Raw genomic sequence first — 21447 nt, 5'->3', positions numbered from 1 at the left:
TTGGAAAGAGTAATTCAAAGGTGCGTGTGTGTATTGTTTTGATGCTAAAAACAGTTTTGAAATGGGATTGTTATGTTTTGTTTCAAGAGTTTCATTTTGCCGTATAAGTTAGAAGTTTATCTCCATGTGCTTTGTCTCATTCGGCCTGTGTGTTAAGTTTTGACACAGTGGGCCAAAGTCTGCAACATGTGTGTAAGCAATCGGCAAAAACTGTAATGTATTAAAACACATCAATGGACCACCTTGATGCCCTGGGTGACATGTTCCTTTGTAGCCATGGACACCAAACATTGGTTTCCAAAAACCAAAATAACTGCTATTTAGTATGGTAGAAAAAAGATTTATAATGTCTCAATTCTTTTAGCCAGATTTAGAATGCTTGAAAATACCTGGATGCCCTACTACATCCGGTCGATGTTTTTAGTGTTAAAATCAGCATGCTATTTGGGCGATTGTGACCCACAATCCAGTGCGCACCGTAAGTGGCATCACATCAACGGAGCCTCCATATGAAAACAACCAGTGATAGATGGATATCAAAGCAAGAGGCAAGATCAAGGCGCAATGTTATGATGAAATAAATAAGTTAAAGTATGTCCCAACTGTGTGCCTACTGCATGCTAACTAGATTCTTGTTATGGTTAGCTCAGCTGTATCATATAACAGTATACACACTGTCCTGTATACTGGACAGTGTCTAAATACTCACAAAAAGACACAAAAGGTGTCAGAAAGTAGTCCCCATCAAATGAACAATGTGCTCCTGTTTGGGTAACATTTTCTTAACACAACATTGACCAGTCATTATAAGGAAACCCCTGAGCCTCTTACAACAACATCAACATCAACAACAACAAAAAAGGAAGTGTGTATGTGTGAACTGCTTTTAAAAGAGTCCCATCATCAGTAGGTGAATCAATGGGCTTGGGGCTAAGTGCCAAGGACAGGCTTCTGTTCACGCTAAGAAAAATAGAGAATTACATCATCCTAGTATCCACTCAGGGGGTCGAACCCTTTAATCACTGATGTTAACAACAGACTAGTTCATTATTCTGTCCACTATCAACCTCAGGGCCAGTATGAAAGGCTTTAAAGGGCTGTTACAAAGTATAAAATGAAGGCTTTTCTGTTTTCTGGTGATATTAAATTGAGTTCACCCTGCACACTATATACACCCACATACGTATATATTGACAAATGGATAGATCTGTCCCTATGACTGATTGTGCTGAAGAACAAAGAGGGAGGGAGAGAGGTGTATGAGCCAATCAATGCGTGCGGAGGGATGCTTTATCAGTGTATAATCTGTACGTCCACATGGTCTGTGGTGACATCACCGGACAAAGGTCTCTCTCTGACCACTTACATACACATACGCACACACACACATGCACTCGCGCACATACGCTCACGCGCAAGCACACACACACACTCGAACACACACACACACACACACACACACACACACACACACACACTCGAACACACACACACACACACACACACACACACACACACACACACACACACACACACACACACATTGGCACACTGTAATGTATCTCCAATTGTTTACCAGGAAAAAAGGGGTTGACCAATCACAGCCTCTGGTGGCTCAGTGATGTCACCGAGCTGATGAGGAAATGGCCTCAGAGGAGTTTGATGTCATCCACCCCCCACCCTCTCTCTCTCCACTGTCTCTCTCTCTCTCTCTCTCCACTGTCTCTCTCTCTCTCTCGTTTACCATTTTGTATCATTCAGCAATGTTTCTTTTTAGTTTTCCGTCACCTTTTGAGCAGTTTGAAAGGTTGCCAAACAAGCAGACAATGAGATACAACAACACTGAATTCACCGGTGATCAAATTAGAGCAAGGCATGCCATATGAAGCTACAGCTTTAAGTCGTGCTGTTCTCGCTCTAGATACAATTGTCATCTGACACTTTCAAAACTGCTTGATATATTTATATTTTTTCTCTCTCCACATTGATATACTGTATGTTGAATGAACGTATGAACTGGACTTGAATAAGGCCTTTATCGTTGCCTTGGAGCTGTGGTACATGACATTTCTGGCTTGTGAGCTAAAACAACAATTTAGTTCAGATGTTCCTTATATAATGCATCGTCCTTAACACTAGTTGCCACACAATATTAAACAGAAGAAGAAGAGGAGGAGGAGGAACAGCCAATCATGTTGCAGGACTAAAGGTGGGCTGTATGCTGAAATGTTTCAGGTTGTAGTGGATTAGGAATACAGGCGAAAAGAGCAACAGCAAAGTATGAGAATGTTAGATTTTTTTTACGGTCTGACAAAAAAAAACATGCACTGCAAACTGTGCCAAAGACATTTAGCAGCTCAAACGGGCAGCAACACAAACCTGTCTCACAGTCTGAAACAATATGAGCCGTTTGAACAGGCAGAGAGGAAGAAGGGACAGGCCCAAACTATCAGGTCAGCATTAGTTTAAACCACTATTCACTTTCCCTCAGCAGTAAACTAATCAGACTGTTTTGCCCATCCCAAAGTTGTGCAATATAACATAAATGTGGTAGGCCTAGAGTATAAAATGAAAATGCATTATGTTAAACCCCAAACACACAAATAAACACAGTCACTTTGTAGCAAGCCATTTTTCTCACAACATTGCCCATATGTTATATCGTTATACAAAAAAAAGACCCTATTGGACATTGCTTTAATAAATATGTTCTTATATTGACAATGGATCACATGACTGCTTGTATGTAAGAGGGTTGGCTCATTGTGGCGAAACCTGGAGAGGGATTGATGTTAACAGTGCCAACATCTCTGGAGAGACAGAGAGTTTAAAAGAATTTCATGTTGGAGAACAGTCACCAACCTTTAACCTGCCTAATATTGACAGTGAGGATAAGTCAGCAGAGGGGAAGCTGTGTTTGGACATCTCACACACACACACACACACACGCACGCACGCACACACACACACACACACACACACACACACACACACACACACACACACACACACACATACTGACAGACTAATAGATAACCGGCCCTCTCAGTACCTTTTTCTTATCAGTCATGTGTTTTTTTGGCAGCCTGTAGCCACCCACAGCCCTACAGCCCCACAGCTCCAACAGTGAACAAACACAGAGACAGAGAGATACTATGCTCTGATCAATAGATTGTATTGTAATCGGAGAATTGATCAAAAGGGAGGGTTTGGGGGGCAGCTATAAACAGACATCCTGGCAAACCGCTGTGTTTGTCTCCAAACGATCAGCGGTGTTCAAACGATACCAGTTGATCAGGTTTCGTGCTCTGAGAGATGACAGACAGACACGCAATAAACAAGAGTCAAATGTGTCAACATACTGTTATCCATATCTAGAAAATGTAGGAATAAAAAGGGTAAGACAAAGAAAATACCCCTTTTTCCTACCGTTTTTATTGTTCATCTTCTATATCAAACATTAAAGCTGTACTATGTAACTTTTCATTTTGGAGTGTAGTATATTGCGTCACCTCTGGTATAAATATAATTCACTTTTAAGTGTGTTTCCCTTCTTCTGATTTACTTAATTTTTGAAGGGGAGCATTACTTTCAGGAGTTTGTGGTATATGAATTGACAGCTCCTTTGTCATTAGCCGAATTTTTATCCAAAGATTGCTTTTGTTTTCATTTTTTGTTGCCAGTAATACATTTGCCGATTTCAGGTCACTTCACGGGTGCCTGCGTGATTCTGGAGCTAATGTAGACAGACAGCAGACACTCAAAATAGTGTCTAAAGAAGAAGTCACAAAGCAAATCGAAGTGTTGTGGACAAAAAGTCAGTGAAACATTTTTTTTAAAGAACTTTTTAAAATTGAAATACCTCTTTAACTTTGTGTGTGTGGCTTTTATCTGGCTTAAATTTTTGTTGACTGACTTTCTTTAAAAGTCTGTCCCCTGTAATTATTTATTTATATCCTTATCTTTTGTCATTATCTTATCTCTTATACTGTAGGGGAGAGTGGCCTAAGTTGTGCAACTTTTCACTCAAAGTGACTTTAAAGTAAGGCCTTGACAGTAAAGTCTCCAACTCAAATATGTACATATATTTCAGGGTGCTGTGCATCCCTGGCAATGAAAACTTTGGATCTGGAATAAACTGTAGAAGAAATATAGCTTTCGGAAAAAAAGTTGTCTTGTTGCACAACTTGCCCCCGGTGTGGTGTAAGTTGTGCGGTTGGAGAGAATACCATGGGGTGAATTGTGCCATTGATATATATCTCATAAACTGTAATGCAAGACAAATCCATTAGACAATCACTTATTTAAGGTTTATTTAAAGTAAATAAAGTAAATAGTTGACAAAGATTGAAGGACAATTTTCTTAAACAAGGCCTACCAGATCTAATGGTTTTACCTGCAAAGCTCACAATGACAAAGTCACCATAATCATCTTTCTGGCCATCTGAACTCTCATCAGTGGTGTCGTTAAGTAGAATTGAGATGCCACTCTCTTCTGAGCTACTGTAGACAATCACTTTCTTTTGGTGACCAGCGTATACAGCCATGCCACTGGCACAACTCTCAGAAATGTACTTTGCACTAGTTGCTCCGTGCTTGTAGAACCAACTGCCACCTGACAAATGTGATTCCCCCTACATTTTTGCCTTTAAATCAAGGCTGAAAACCCATATGTACACCCTGGTGTTTCCTCCCCATTAACTATCTTACCTCTGCACTACTATCTGTGTTTATGTGGATGTATGGGCTTTACGTCTTTTATTTTGGTTATTGTTATTTTACCTTCATTGTTTATCTACTGAATGCACTATGTACAGCACTTTGGACAGTGCAAACTGTCATAAATGTGCTTTTATAAATACATTTTACTTACTTACTTACTTACTTACTTACTTATAACTCACCCAGGCCCTTTGGCACAAATCACCCCATCCCCAGAATTTTGGATAATAGGCATGATGCAGCAATTTAGGGCTGACATCGTGCTAACTGTATAGACTCAAAGTGTAGCATACCAAAGCACTAAAACATGTGTCAAATGTTTTCAAACTTGTCTATAATTGTTCAGACACAATAATCAAAAAACTTTGATCATGGAAATTTTACTTTGAAAGGCAAAACAGTTTTTTGAGCTTAAATGTGCTTATATCTTATTCCTTGTGTCTCCCTTCTTTACAGGATGAGTCAAATGGATGGCTCTTCTTAAATATGTGGTCACATTTCCAATTTCTTCCACGGTTTTCTAGAAACAAGGGGTGGCACAACTTCCAAAATGCACAACTTAGGCCACTCTCCCCTATATATATATGTTTTTTTTTCAACATGTTTCTGCCTGCTCTGTTGTGCTAAAGCTGTCTTTGTGAAGAGCGTAATAATCTACAATTGGATCCCATCGGTTCAATATGAAACATAATCCAATAACAGACCGTTTTCATCTTAATCAATCCAGTTATGTGGCACAATCAAATAGAGGAGGATTCCCTTCCCCTAACCTGCCTGTCTGATACACATCAATATGGCTGCTATTTAATGCTTCTACTGTCCAATCTGGAGGAGTTGAGCAAGGGGAGGGAAAAATAAGAACACTTTGACCCACCACATGTGCCTTGTATTCTGGGTAATTATTTGGTCTGAATTTAATCAGTGCAAACAGTACAAGAAGTGATAAGACCCAAAGTCAACAAAGGGAATACAAACAGCATAGGTTAGATACAAAAGAAAGCCCATGTAATTATTATATAAATATATATATACTGTATATGAATACTTCATCCAAATATGAAGAAAATAATTCCAGGTGAAACCGTATATAGGTCCGATGGCTGTGGGTGTGTTATACCAATAAGCTGACTGGCACCATGGCCCTGAGAGCTCAATGTACTGGCACTGAGGACAACACGTGCAAACAGACACAACACAAGGAAAGCAACCCATCACTTTACAGACTCAACAGCACATGTGCAGCATTTATAAAGGCCAGGTTTAGCTATCTATAACTTTATTTATCTATAACTTATAGATATTATCATGAAACTTTGCCAGTTGATTACTTGACATTGGCAAGTCTTTTGAATTACAGTTTATTCAGAAATGTTTGAATAAATATGGAAATTTGACTAACTACGTAATTATGACATCACATTTGCATCTCTTTAAAACCTAGAATTGTTGATGCTGGATAAAGCCAGAGTTAAAATCTTTATTTGGTTTTAACAACAAATGAGTGTTCAAAGTTTAAACACAGCAGATTTTGAATATGAAATTTGGACATAAATCTCACAATTGAACAAAGCTTTAAAAAAATATATGTTTTTGCCTGCAGCGTCTAGCCTTGAGAAGAGACACTGCAAAGAATTAAAAGAGGAATTAAATGCGCTGCGAATACAGACAACAGATGGTAGCATACAACCAGACGGCCTCCCCTAGAAATATTTTTATAAAAGGACAGTTATAGAAACTTCAGAAATTGCCATAGTCCAAAATCAATCTTCTTCTCCGATGAATGGCTTAAATTATGGGTTAGTTTACATCATTTACTGATTACCTTTCAATGTATAAGTTATTCCTATGTGCATATGATATTGCATATTGAAGCATTGGTGTTATAATCTTATGGATAATGCCATTTATATTTGATCTATTATTATCTTTATCAGAAGGCGTTCAGTAACAGCTTCTCTCTCTCTCTCTGTTGTATATTTCCATCTCTCTCTCTCTCTCTCTATCTCTCGCCCTCTCTCTGTCCCTGTCTCTCTCTGTTGTATAATGCTAGCTCTCTCCCCCCCTCCCTCCCCCGTATCTTCCAGGAACTAGTCTGGATCAGGTTGCTTGCGGATCAATGGGGATCTGGGTCCGTACCGTTTACGTTATCGTTGCCAGTATTAATGCTCTTTTAATCTGCTCGGGATTACAGCCATCGATCCACATCGTCCGTCCGCACACACACACACACACACACACACACACACACACACACACACACACACACACACATGCACCCACTTCAGAAAAAAACCCACATACACACACACACATTCCAGAAAAACTCATGCGTGCGTGCACACACACACACACACACACACACACACACACACACACACACACACACACACACACACACTTACATTTCAGAGGAAAACCCACTGACTCCCAGACAGTGGGAGAAACCAAAAAAAACTAAAAAACTGAAAACAACAACATGAGCAGAGACAGCAGCAGGAAGGACAACAAACACAATGTGCTTCCACTTCCTTGTTTGTGTTGGCTGTGTGTGTGTGTGTGTGTGTGTGTGTGTGTGTGTGTGTGTGTGTATGTGTATGTGTGTGTGTGTGTGTGTGTGTGAGCGTCCCTCTATCGATCGCTTATAGATCCACATCAGCACATTTACATAGAGAGAACTGTCAGCTGCAGCAGCACACAGTCTGAACCACTGATTCACTGAAAATACCCCAAATCCAAATGATGTTTGGTACATCATTTGTGTAAGATTATTGTTAAAACTTATTAATATTATCATATTAATATTTTTTTTTCTTTTTATATTATTGTCTGTCTTGTCCATAACAACAACAGCATAATATGCTACAAGTACAAATAATATGTAGACTCGTAAACATTACTTATTTATCTATAAGGGATTTTAAAAAAAAAAATTCCCTTCTTCACTCCTGAGCCAGAGACACCATACTCAAAACACTTTGTTCTAAGGATTGGCTTACACTGTTTGTCCCTGCAGTGAAGACAGACTTCAGATATTTTGCCCCATTTCTCTGGAATAATGTTGTACTGAGCAATGTAAAACTGGATGCACTGATACCAATGTGTCCATTCACTGTTCACTGTTTAACATAGTCGTATGTCTATTTATCACTGTCATTTTATAATACACTTTTGGTTTTTCTACTGTTGTTTTTATTGGGTTTTAAATTTAATTATTTACTTCCATATGTTTGTACACAATACTTTTGAATTGTTCCATATACACATACTGTATATATGTTATTATTATAATTATTATTAATTGTCTTTAATACAAAATTATATATTGTCAATTAAATAAATTCTTAATTAGTTAACTTTTTGAACTGTTCAATAGTTATATCAAATCTTTCTGTTGGCATATTCTATTGATAGTTGCTATCTAATACTATTCATAAATATGTTTCTGTTTTCAAATCAAATGTATATTCAACTTTAATACACATTAATGTATAACAATTCATTCCTGATTGATGAATCATATTTCATATTGCATTATTTTAACTATAAATTTATACTAATAGTAATCACCATAATTAAAACCATTATCTCAAAAATCCTAATCCTAATTCAAATGCATTTCTTGTTTGTCCTTTTTCCTTACAGGCTTTTTGCTCCGACACACAAGGTCAAAGCCAGTCCTTGTGTTTATATTGCAGCTTGCTTTTCTTTCCTCCACACTGTTTGTCTTTGAGCGTAGAGCGTGCCCGCTGGCTGACGGCTCTGTCCCGCCTGTCGCCGTTCATTACGCCTGTGGACAGAGTTATTTCAGCCCGCGCGACGACACCAATACTAATGAACCAAAGCCCAGGAACGAGGGAACAAATAGATAGAAAAAGAGTGAGAGAAAGAGAATTCACAACAAAAAAAAGAGAGAGAGAAAAAAAAACCCTGCAGCAACGGAGAAGAATTAATGGGATTGGGTATAGGTTGGGGTTGGCTCAGTCTATTCAAACAGCCTCGTATAAACGTCAATGAATGAATCCCCCGATAATGGTGGAGACATGTTGTAAATAAATCATCAGCGTATATAGGCTAGCTCTATACAGGTCCCTTTTTAAAAAAAACAGCGGTCCAAACAAGGCCTCACATCCCAGTGCTTTTCTCATCCACCTTTGTTCTAGGCTCCATGCTCTGACCCTCAGTTGCTGACGTGTCTCCAATATTGATTGGACTAGAGAGACTCTGACACTGTGAGCTAAATACAGTATACACTGAATCACTGAACCAGGCTGAAGACATTTTCACTGTTTACCGGATGAGCCCCTCTAAGCTCTGGCATCATTAAATCAAGAGGGTTTGATACATTCATGTTAATTTAAAATATTTTGAAATAGATAATAAAACAAGAACAACTTGGTTTTCAGATATGAAAAAGACACAATCAACTAACATCGACCATTACTCAGCTAATCAATAGGCAGCTAATTACCGATCATAAAACACAGCATCCTACAGACGAGTGACACATTAAAGGCGTACTAGGTTATCGCTAGGTAAACGCTTGGCGAACGTTTGTTTATGTTGATACTAAACGCGTTTTTTATTTAAATCTGCGATGTTCCGGCCGCTGTTAGCGTAAACATGTCCAGCTGCATGACAGACAGGTAGCGGATGATGTGTAGATAATAGCTGATTTTGACAAAAAAGTGTTATAGATTCAATCGCTAATATGCCTTTAAAAGAAAATCATGAATAAATGAGTGGAGACACATAACAAATGCAGATGCTTCCACACAGTTGACTCCATGGTACAGTTGACTTCCCATCATGCTCTGCGGCATGTTTAAAAAATTATGAGCAGGTCAAGCTGATTTTATATAAATATCGTATCACTGAATGGTTTGATGAGTATGAAAATGATATGAATCCTTATGTTATGGCCATCTCAGTCACCAGATCTCAATTTAAAAACCCCATTTCAAATAATGCCACACCAATGTCTTTCAAAGAGTACATCCCCAGGGCCATAACAGAGGCTCTTCTGATACAAAGTAAAAGTATGCCAGCCCCAAAGGGACATAAATCTAACGACATCACTATGACATCATAATGTTATGTGAAAGGCGAGAGAGATTGAAAATGAACTGCTTCTCTTGGAGGAGAAAGACAACAGGACTGATAGCAAATGTAGGTCTTTCATTTTTTTTTATTCCAGTTTTGCAATACCGCAGTGGAGAGATATTACCACCAATGCACTAATGCTTTCAAAACACAATGGGTAAATCGTGTGTGTGCGCGAGTGTGTGTGTGTGTGTGTGTGTGTGTGTGTGTGTGTGTGTGTGTGTGTGTGTGTGTGTGTGTGTGTGTGTGTGTGTGTGTGTGCAGGAGCGTGAGTGTAGTATTGTGTAGCAGTGTTCCAGTGATTGTGCGCTGTGTATGCTCTGAGCGCTTGGGCCCTGGATGAGCTCAGAGTGCAGGTGTCACGTTTGATTTGACCGCGGTAATAAAGCGGCGACAGCCCCATTTTCTTCTCCCCTGACACCCCTCCGAGCCGCTCAGTTAGCCTGGGCACAACACTTCTATACCGCTTCTAACACCACTGGAGGGGGTGCGTGGCGGGGGGGCAGGGGGAGCATAATTGCTGTGGACAGTCTTAACAAAAAATCACTATGCTATTTCTCTGATTGTCTTATTTGGGAGTTATCCGGTGATGGTTGTAGAGGGTCTGCACACGCACACACACACACACACACACACACACACACACACACACACACACACACACACACACACACACACACACACACACACACACACACACACACACACACACACACACACACACACACACACACACACACACACACACACAAGGCTGGTGTTTGGAGCTCAAAGATTTGATAAAGAAGTCCGTTATTTTTTTTAAACTTCCAATCCTGAGCTCCAACCGACGTTGACTTCCCACACTGGCACACAAACGCACATTACAAGTCTCCTCAGCAGAATCCATTATCACATCAGCCTGAGAATATGCAGGAGGTCAGAGCAGAAAAGCTTGAAAATGGACACAAACTGTATTCCCATTTCCCACAAACTGAAACTGCAAGGACACACACACACACACACACACACACACACACACACACACACACACACACACACACACAGTATCTTCTGGTAATCTGTGTCATAAAGCTGGGTCCGGCTCATAAATAATGCACAGTGTCTGCTCGCATGCAGGATGCGTAAAATGGAAAATATTTAGGTTGAGTCGTTTAGATTTTCAGCACAGTTTGACTCTTAAGTGGACATAAAAGGTTGGGTCTAAAGTCCCCTGTATGATTATCAATGCTTACAGTATTTCTGATGGTCATCAAACCCCATGAAAAGACCAAAAAACAAAAAGCAATGAACTAATAAGTATGTGTGTATGTGTATATACAGTATCTTCCTCCTCTGTTTGTTGTCCAAAACACTATTCAAAACGCTTCATTAGCATTGAAAGGCTTTTTGAGCAGCCCAGAGTGCATGGTCCCTCGCTGGCACTGTAGGCTTTTAATATGAAACTTCTTGCTGTAAACGTTGTGTTTCGCTGACAGTAACTAAACAGCTATCGCAAAAAAAAGAAAAGAAAAAGAAAAACGGCTAAGCACAATTGATTTGAATTCATTTGTAAAAGGCAACAGCATTGGTGTTAAAAAAGAGAGACAGTGAAGGCAGGCAGCAGTCTGGGCCAGTATAGGACAAGACTGTAATGGTTTTACTGATGGAATTAGTGCCGTGGAAATGCACTCAATTAAGCATGTTAGACCATTAGAGTACAGGTAATCCCACTTTGTATACAGAGGCCCATAAACAATTCCATTCTAACGCTGATTTGAGCATTGTTGTGTTTTCATCCATAATTCACTTGGGGGGAGTCAAAAAGCAAGGCAGCGTCCTTCCAACCAAACAATGGACTCTCTCTCCCTCTCTCTCCCTCTATCCCTCCCTCCCTCTCTCTCTCTATCCCTCCATTTTGCCTGGTTAACCCTGGCTGCGAGGTGAAGAAGAAGTGAAGTGAGCAGACCGAGGCGGGTCACGCCGAGATTCCCATCAATAATTCATCAGAGCCGCTGCTGCCTCTGCCTCTTGTGTTCAATTCCCCCGGCGATCACATAATACCTCCCCCCAAAAGAGAAACAGGGAGAGAGAGACAGAGAGAGAGAAGCAGGTCCAAGGGAGGAGAGAGATAAAAGAAAACAGATACAAAATGAGGTAGAAGGAGAGGAGAGTGGAGTGGAGATGGAAAAGCTTACAGAGAGACATTTAAAACAATATATTTTCTAAGATTTGTTTTCTTTATTGCTTTGAGATGCGCATTATGCATATTCTTTTGTCTTTAAAAAAAAATTTATCTTAATTTTTACTCTCTTTAAAACCTGCTCTGACAGTAATGTACTTAGATTACATGGATCAAATTATATGTGGACACCAAAACATTTCCCTTTGTTCCTGACAAAGAGTCAATTTGGTCTTAAAATGTTGATCTAGTACATGTGTGTGTGTGTGTGTGCTAGTAGACATTTTGAAAATGAGTATTTAATACTGTTTCATAAACAGAAATCATAACATTACATAGCATTACATTTAGCTGACGCTTTTATCCAAAGTGACTTCCAATAAGTGCTTTCATTCAACAATATAGGTACAAACTCAGAACAGCAAAGATCACATACAAGTACTTTAGCTTTTAACAAGCCAAACAACGGAGTGCCACATTAAGTGCTTAGTGTAGGTCCAACATGTAAGTGCAAAAATGACTGGCCAGGGTGCAGCCGTAAGAGATGTGTAATACATCAAATCACCCAAGCATTGCACCCATGTGTGATACACGTTATTCCAAAACCAAAGGCATTCATCTGCTGCTTTAGTAACTTTCACCATCCTCCAAAGACATAAGAGTTTGGGACCTGGCTGGAGGGGTTGCTTTATATTGCCCACACTAGCCAGTAGTGACTGTCTCTAAGGGTACTCAACTTAAGAGAAATATTTTTTGTTTTCTTGCTTTTCTAACTATTTCTCATGGATGTAGCTAGACCTCTACCTTCTCACACTGCACCACATTACATTCTTCCTGCATCAAATTTACACCTCCATACTGTATACTGTTTTATAAAAGCAATCTTCAACAATGAACACTAGATCTGCGTTGAGCCCATATTCCCTACTCTCCTTGGTTTGCCCATATAGCCAAGTTGGTCCATCCAGAAAGCAAGTAAAAACAACATGAACATGCAAGCATCTTGGACCAAACTTCAACATAAAACGAACAAATTAATGTTTCCCCAACCCCACAAACTAAGACCAAAAAGAGCTCATCTGACAGTATTGTGTTCGATAGTTTCATTGTGTGAGTAAATCATACATTTGGTTGTAGCCCTCAGTACAGTCAGACAAGAAACCTCCATTGAAACACTATCATTGTTGGTGGTCCTAACTGTAACCACTATAAGTTGCTAAAGGTTGTATTCCGGCCACCATTATACTATGAAGAAGCACCTCAAAGGCCAGTCGCGAGCCCTGGGCCTTAAAACGATTCAGTTTAATTGAACTCTATGCAGACGACACCATGCTACTCGTGTCACATGCAGTGATCTCAGAAAATGAATCAAACCCAAATGCCTTGACTCTATGATCGGTTGGATGTCCTGAAAATGTTCTCAGATGAAATGAAGATATAAAGTGTCCCCTAGAAATGCTCAAAAGATCCGACAGCAGCCTTTGGGAGCTTTTGCATGTTACATCAAGCGTTTTAGGGTGTCACTGTTTACTTTCATTGAAGAAGAGTTGATGAGCATTATATAACAGGTCCACATTTTCTTAATTATTTCCCAAAAAATGTCCTGAGTAAACCTAAAGCTTACGTGTTCAACTGTCTTGTTTTGCACAAGAAACCTCCATAATGCAATGTAATATCCTTAAGTAAAGGGAAAAAAAGATACATCTGTGTTTCAACATTTTTTGCTTTAAAAAATTACGAAAACTCTTGGCTGTTATCACAATGGACGGTTCTCAATTTTCTACCGAATGTCTTATCAACTGACCAACTAATGGCTGATTGAACAAGGACGACATTCAGAGTGATGCGGTGAGAGAGAGAAAAGGATTCAGAGATAGATTAAATGGGGGAGGAAGCTAACCGAAAGAGAGACGCTAAACGAACCAGGGAAGTGATGCGGGATGGTATAACTCTTATTATTGTGAATGTTTTCATTTTTTTGAACGTTAAGAACATAAATGTAACAGCAAAGGAGAAACCCCAACCATCAACCCCAGGCTCTCTCATTTCTTCCCTCCCTCCCTTCTCTGTCCTCCCTGGTCTTTAGGGGTCAGGGGAATATTTGCTCCGTCTATTGTCTCAGTGATGCAGCTTTGACCTTTGACCTCGGCTCTATTGGTTTCTTGTAGCGTTGTGGATAAAAGGAATTGCTGCTCCCTCTGTTTTTTAAACAGCAGTTTTAAAGTTACAGCGCAGGGAAAGAGCCAATAGTCATATTTGGTACATATAATGCCTGGTAATTTAGATGATAAATCAAAAGAAATTAAATGACAAAGACATTGAAATTAGGAACTTCACAACAAGAGGTACTGTATGTATGCGCTTTTCTGACCTAAATACATGGAAAAAATATTGACCCACTGAACCAAAGGACACCATTTACTGCCCTAGACTCAAACTAGAAAAATAGAAGAAAAGAAAATTGGGTTCTCGAAAATCTGTCCGAAACGGAATGACATTTTGCGTCTTGTTAGCTAACAAGCCAGTCAGTTGCCCAGTATTGCTGCTCAGCTATGCTAAAAAAATTGTTCCAAACCTGTACCAAATGTGTTGTCTGTGTCATGCATACAACTGCTGAATTGATCTCAAAATTGGTCCAAACTCCAAAAGAGAATTGATTCCTATTCACAACAAGCAACCTTTGACTTCAGCCTGCTATCGGCAGCAGAGAAACTAGGCTAAACACATCCTCACAACACACACACACTCATATGCCAGACTCTTCCCTTATTTAGTTACACAATTGTGTTCAAATGTTAACACAATTGACTCTTGACCGGGTGACTAGCTTAGTTAAAAGATGCATAATGTAAATAAGAAATATTTGAATTCTTCAGTTTATATTAAAAAAGGAATTGACAGAGTATCATTTTGGTATAAGCAAAACTAAAACGATTGGCGCTACTATCTAAAAAATGTTATATATACATTCTACTAAATAACCAATCCCAATGAAGATTTCAGGTTTGATCGGTGGTTGTTGGAGCCAGTGAGTGTTTTTTTCAGATAAAGGTTTGTAGCTGTCTGGTGTGTGTCTGCACACAGACAATTTACAACACACAAAGAAGCACTGAACACACCAATGCTTGTGCTCAACCCTCCATGCACCGTCACTATATTGTTAAAACCAGCCCGAAAAATCAAAGAGACCCTTATAAACCAACAGTCAAATCAAGCATCCATGTTAGCATGTACACACATTTTTTCTTTCTTTCTTTTTTTAAATACGGGGGTCGGAGCTGAACCAAATCTACTGACTGAATCTGGGCTAATTAAACACACATTTCCAATCAATATTTACGGATCAGCTGTCCGTACACTGGGCCGTTCTCCATTGATTACCACACCACCTATTTGCAAAGTCTATTCAGCCAAGACAGTTCAGCCACTTGAAACCATGTTACATCGTAAATAAGTTCCTCGTCACATTTTAAACACTAACCACAGTAATGATCAGAAGAAACATGTAAACGGATACTCTGCAGATATCATGACCAAACATTGTAATATGAGGCAGCGACTGTATATCAGGATGGGTCAAATGAAACCATGGCAGAGGTATGATTTGACTGTGTATAATATGATCTCCATAAAGTCACCATCAAAACACCACAAACACATTGAGATCATAAAGATAGAATGTAGGTATAATAATATAGTAAATAAAGTGGGTTTATAAAAAGTAATTATGACGATCCGGTTTGAATTTCGTTTTTTTTTTGTAATGTTTTAGGAACAATGCAGGAACTTATATTGAATAAGAAATAGCTAATTAAATAAAAAAAAATGTATTCCAAAAAATTGTTTTTTTGACGATAATGATAAGAAATAAAAGAGAGAGTTTTTTTAAAATGTAATTAGAAATTGAATATCACTGATAGTTTTACAGAATAGAATCAGACATCATGAGTTCATTAAGTGTATACTTGTTGAAATATTAGTTAGCTGGTTGATTTTGAAAAGGCGAAAATATATCGTTGCCAGTAGAAAATAAACTAGTAGAAATCAACGTCATACAACTATAAAAATGTGGAATATACTGTATCTACTATTTGTGAACATTACGCAAGCTGTTGTAAGACTAAATGTCCCTTTTAGGGATCATTCAAGTATTTTTTACGAAATGGATTTAAAGTATGACAGTGTGATAGAATTATTACAGTTGAGATAAGGTATAAATAAATAACTCTTCATTTAGAAATGTTTTAGGAATAACAGCAACCTCCTTTTTATATTTTTTTCATCATTTATAGATTTTTCATTTTGGATAAGTGTCTTTTATTTTATTAAAGAAGACACACACATACCTGTATATACTGTATCATAAAAGCAAAAGATTGAGAGATGTGTCCCGGTGTTAAAAGAATCAATTTATTTTGCACTTTACCGAGGATAATTCACTGAGTTTCAGCACAGCTTTCTAGGGAGTCCTTGAATCATATATAAATTCATATCATATCAATAAAATAACTTGATAAGCTTCACATTTTATTCTGAAAGCGTTATGGTTGGATATGTCCTAGTGATACTAGTGATACCAGTAGAAATATATGTAGTATGATAGTAACTTATTGTACAAGTAAAAAAACATAATACAAATACTCAACTATAGTAAATGTATTTAACTGTAATATAAGGTATGGCTCCATACCAAATCATTATCATTTACAATAAAACCAATATAGTCCAATTTACCATGTATATCCGAAATAGAATTCTTCATGCATTTGGAAAAACAGCCCTTGTTTTAAGTTTCATGGTAATAAGGATTATTCATATATTTATATGTGGGTTTTAGAAATGTTTTGTTTTTCAGCCCAGGAAATAGACATGTCCAGACTAATATAAAGAAGCTGTAAATCTAGACAATAACTATCTATGTGGTTTTATCTCTGTTTAGCTCCATTGACTTGATTTAGTTCTACCATACATCTACAGTATATGTTTTCATCTTGAGTTACTAACAACCAGAATCAAATAATTTCCATTCTAAAAAAAACATACAGTATACAATATTGTGACGTTCTAATAAATGAGGCCTTACCCCACTTTACAGACTGGAGATTTTCAGTCCAGAATTAGGAATATTGAGAGCTTTGGACGTTAAACCTGTTATCGAGGAGCCAAGATGTTAAACAGTGGAATACGTTTTTTTTTTGCAGAACCGGGGGGTGAAATTACGCAAAGCAAACGTACCTATAGTGAAGCAAAGTCTTACTGTTTTACATATGATGTGAAGAACATTATAGACAAATATCCCAGGCTGGCCACCATGATAACATATACAGCATATGGATAAAAAAAAATGGTTTTGGAACTTTATGAGATGGCGCTAATAACATTACTGCGATAATAATAACTATATTCCAAAAGCTCAACACACTTTGACTCCTGTCTGTACAATAAGATGCGCGACATCCTTCACTTTCTACTTCAAAATATGACTTATTCCTCAAAATGAATACAAGCCATACATTTCTCTGTCCCTTTAAGACCCCCCTATGCACATATGATCCCTTCTTCCTTCTATAATTTGACTGTTTTGTTTTAATGACCTGTGTCAATGAATGGTACTGACTTTCTTTAGGTTTATTTCATGTATTCATGGCTTAAGAACATTGGATGTAGGCAGCTTGTATCAAGAAAACTGATAGTGTTACAATATGAAATTGAATTAATCTTGTGTTATGTCTATACTGATTTACACCAACTCAATGCTGCTTTAAGAATTTGAAATATGAAAATCCTAATAAGACGCAAATTATTTTCACACTTATTAATTTAAACTCTAGCAAGAGTCAAGGTAAATGTGAAGGCTCTAGTTATCTTTTACAGACTTTATAATAGATGAAATGTTGTCAATTCTCTCTATAATCTCACCACGGACAAACTAAACCCCCATGGCAACATCAAGCACTGATTATGTTACAATATTCCTCAAAAATATATATAATATTTGTCTCTCCCATTTCCCGAGCCACCTGATCCTTTCCATTCTGCCTTGGTCCCCCTCAAAGCATGCAGCCAATACAGGCCTGTTGTGGGGGCAGGATCTAGGTTCCTCACTAGAGGGGGCACCAGACCCACTCATAGCCAACACACACACACACCAAGCTCCATGTTATACTGTCACAGGCTGTCTGATCGCTTCTAGCTCCTCACAATCAAACACAAATCCTCCTTTTCCAAGCCTCTCTCTCCCTCTCGCTCTCTCTCACACACACACACACACACACACACACACACACACACACACACACACACACACACACACCTCTCCTTGCCATACAATAAGCCTGCAACAGTCTAATGACAGTAACAACAGCAGCTGAGTAATAGAATGCCTGTAAATAGAATGAAAGCATATCACCTTTTAATAACATTGGGAATAAACATGTTCAACTGTCATTTACTTGGGCCTTCATAACTTTAACTTTTAGGCCTACACTAGCTATATATTTAGGCCTATCATTTATCTGAATTTATTTTCCTTATGTAAAGATTTGATTATTGGAAGAAATAGTCTTTTTTCACCTTCTCACTTGTTCTTTCCTATTATTTTGTTTTTCTCAGTGGTCTATTTTACTGTTAGAGCGGGTAAAGCTTCGAGCAGAAATAGGCCTATCTATCTAAGTGATATTTAGTCCAGCAGGTGCAGTGTTTCTCCCCGTTAACACGCGGGCACGTGGGGATAAAATATGGGTTAGTGCACTGCACACTGCGCAGAGAGAGAGAGAGAGAGAGAGATAGAGGGAGATAGAGGGAGACTGTTGGAGGGAAATCCCGTGACCTTGTCATTTCGTATCGATCCCCTCCTTTTTTTGTTATTGATCAATAATGGTAATCATAACACGAGTGATTCTAAACACATTTTCATTCGTCAACAGTGGAGTGCTCTGTGCGCGCGCCAAGTAGGACGCACCAAAACAAAGCCAGCAGAATAGAAAATATAGCATATAGGCCTATTATTTTTAAATATAACAATAATAAAGTCAAAACAGCATCAGCGACATTGCATAAATCATTTTGTTGGATTTTTTCACAAGAGGAACATTTCAATTTCATCTGGTTCAGACCTTGTCCAGAGCTTTCCCGGATCATTAACCAAGCATGTTAAACTCCTGGCCGAACTCAAACTCGATCATCAGTTCTTTTTCACACACACAAGCAGTTGAAAGGAAAAAGCCAATCAGGTCCCACTCACCCTCTGCATAAGTCTTTCCAGTTTCTACCATCAGGCCGCCGCTATAAAGTCCCCCTAGCCAAGAAAAACACTTATAAAAAACTCCTTCATTCCCACACACCCACATAAACACTAAATGCCACTTTGCACACACATATATTGTCATTTTATCCTGCATAAATGATTTCATTAGGGTATTTTAATCTGTTTTTAGAAACACATGGTGAATTGTCCCATGTCTGTTTTGCACTGTTGTAGCCTATGCAGTGCATTGTCTTTCACGACAGCAGACAATATAGTTTTCTCAATCCTATGGTTCGGACACACAGAAACAAACACCCCAAAAACACCACCAGCACTTGCTCTTTTCTTACCTGCCAGTCTGAGCGCCGACATCCTCTGAAACTCGGGCTCCTGCAGCCACTTCCACATCCTCCTGAAGGTCTCCCGGCCCGACTTAAGTTTACTCCAGGGCTTGGGGTTCCTCAGCAGGTCCGACAGCGTGCCCTGGGAGCGGCACAGCACCCTCTGGGCGAAGATGGCCTGAGGGATGCTGTACCTCTTCAGCTCGGCGGTGATCCGCTGCGCTATCTCCTTGGTGTTGATCTCCTCGAGCTGCTGCTGCTGCTGCTGCTGCTGCTGGCCCGAGCCGCCGTTCACCACCCCCAGCTGCGTCCCGATAGAGGAGGAGGAGGAGGGCGGTCTATCCCGGTTGGAAGAAGCCAACAAGGGCCCGTGGTGGGACGGAGACTGGAGGTGGGGGTGCGCTTGGGGGTGGTGGGGGTGGTGGCCCGCTGAGGACACGGCCGGGTGGCCCGGGTGGTGCATGCCGTTCAGGTGCGACATCATGCCGGCCGTGGAGCCACCGAGGCCTCGGTGCTGGCTGTGTTGGTGGAGGTCCCCGCCTCTGGCCAGCATGGAGGCGGTGTGGTGCGCGTCGAAGTTCAGCTGCATCTTGTCATGGCCTCCGTGCGTCGTCGTGGTGCCATAATTGTGGAGACTCTGCTGGGTGTTGTGTATGGAGCCCAGGCCGTTGCCCAGCACTGGAGACAGGCTCTGACCCATCCCGGACATGTGGTGGTCCTTGTGGTAGGGGCTGTACAGGTTGTTCATGCCCGGTAAACCCCGCTCGTCCCGCATCAGGGTGAAGCTCCCGCTCACGTTGCCGGAGAGCCGCTGGTGGTGGTGATGGTGGTGATGGTGGAACTTGTCCGACACGGTGGAGATGGGCGGGAGCGGCTGCAGCGGGGTCAACGTGGTGTAGGTGCCGGTCATCCCCATCCCCATGCCCATGCCGCCGGGAGAGGAGCCATCGCACGGCACGCTCATGGCGTGGTGGAGCGGTAAGGACAGCTCCGGCCGGTAGGAAACCTCCCCGGAGGCGGCGGCAGCAGCGGCGGCCAGGTCCTGGTGTATCCGCAGGGTGGCCGCCGCTGCCGCCGCCGCCGCCGCGCTCCCGCGAACACCGCCGCCGCCGTGGTGGTGGTGGTGGTGCGGGCTGTGGTGTCCGCTCATCAGCTCCGCCTCATGGGGGGCCACCGACACCCCGCCATGCAGGCTGCCGATGCCGTCCATTGTCATGTCCGTGTTCATGGTGGCGAAAGCGTCCAGATCCTTGGCCAGGCATCTATAAGCGTTAGTGTAGGCAGTCTTCATTCATCTGTCCTCTCAGTCCATTGGGTCGAGCGGAATTTATCTCTCCTTCTTCGTTCTTGTTCTGATACTCCCTTTCTCTCTCTCCCCTGATGCGATGCTCCGTCCGGGATGGGTCAGTTATAGCCGTATTATCCCCCCACTTTCCTTCACTCTCTCCGGTTATTGTGTCCCCGTCCTAGTAAGGCCTCTCCAGCAGGTCTCCAGCGTTGTTGTGTATTCTCCCCAGTGTGCGCACATCAAAAAAATGTGTGTTTTTTATTTTCCTTTTTTTTTTTTATCTCGATCGTACGGGCCTGTGCGGTGGCTCCCCCATAATATCCAGCCCTCTCCTCCTCCTGCGTTGCTCTGCTCCACAGACGGGAGCTGTCCACGGTCCCCTTGCCGACCGCTCAACCCAACATGCTGTTCGGGGGGGGGGGAGAGAGGGGGAGAGGCGGGTAGGGCAGAATGGGCGTCACCGGGATGAGTGAAGGTGAGACAGACCAATGGGAAAGGCTAGTGCAGGTCTGGAGGGCGTGGTGAACGAGCAGTCTGGCCAATCGGCGCCTTTGGTGAACGCAGCGGTGTGATGAGTGTGGTGCTGCTG

At 40.6% G+C, this 21447-nt stretch overlaps 1 protein-coding gene across 1 annotated transcript in view; it reads right to left on the bottom strand.

The window, feature by feature from the left end:
* Positions 1–20861, bottom strand: part of onecut2 (one cut homeobox 2) — a gene marked incomplete at both ends in the record, with an annotated part of 34816 nt that extends 13955 nt beyond the window's left edge. The window contains one exon of the mRNA XM_080046279.1: positions 19580–20861. Within this exon, the coding sequence (XP_079902405.1) occupies positions 19580–20861 (1282 nt within the window). The remainder of the gene's footprint in view (positions 1–19579) is intronic.
* Between the last annotated feature and the right edge of the window lie 586 nt (positions 20862–21447).

Source organism: Ammodytes marinus (assembly GCF_949987685.1).
Source record: "Ammodytes marinus genome assembly, chromosome: 18".
Taxonomy (NCBI): domain Eukaryota; kingdom Metazoa; phylum Chordata; class Actinopteri; order Uranoscopiformes; family Ammodytidae; genus Ammodytes; species Ammodytes marinus.
Note: the sequence above shows the minus strand (reverse complement) of the source record. Positions and strands in the feature narration are given on the sequence as shown.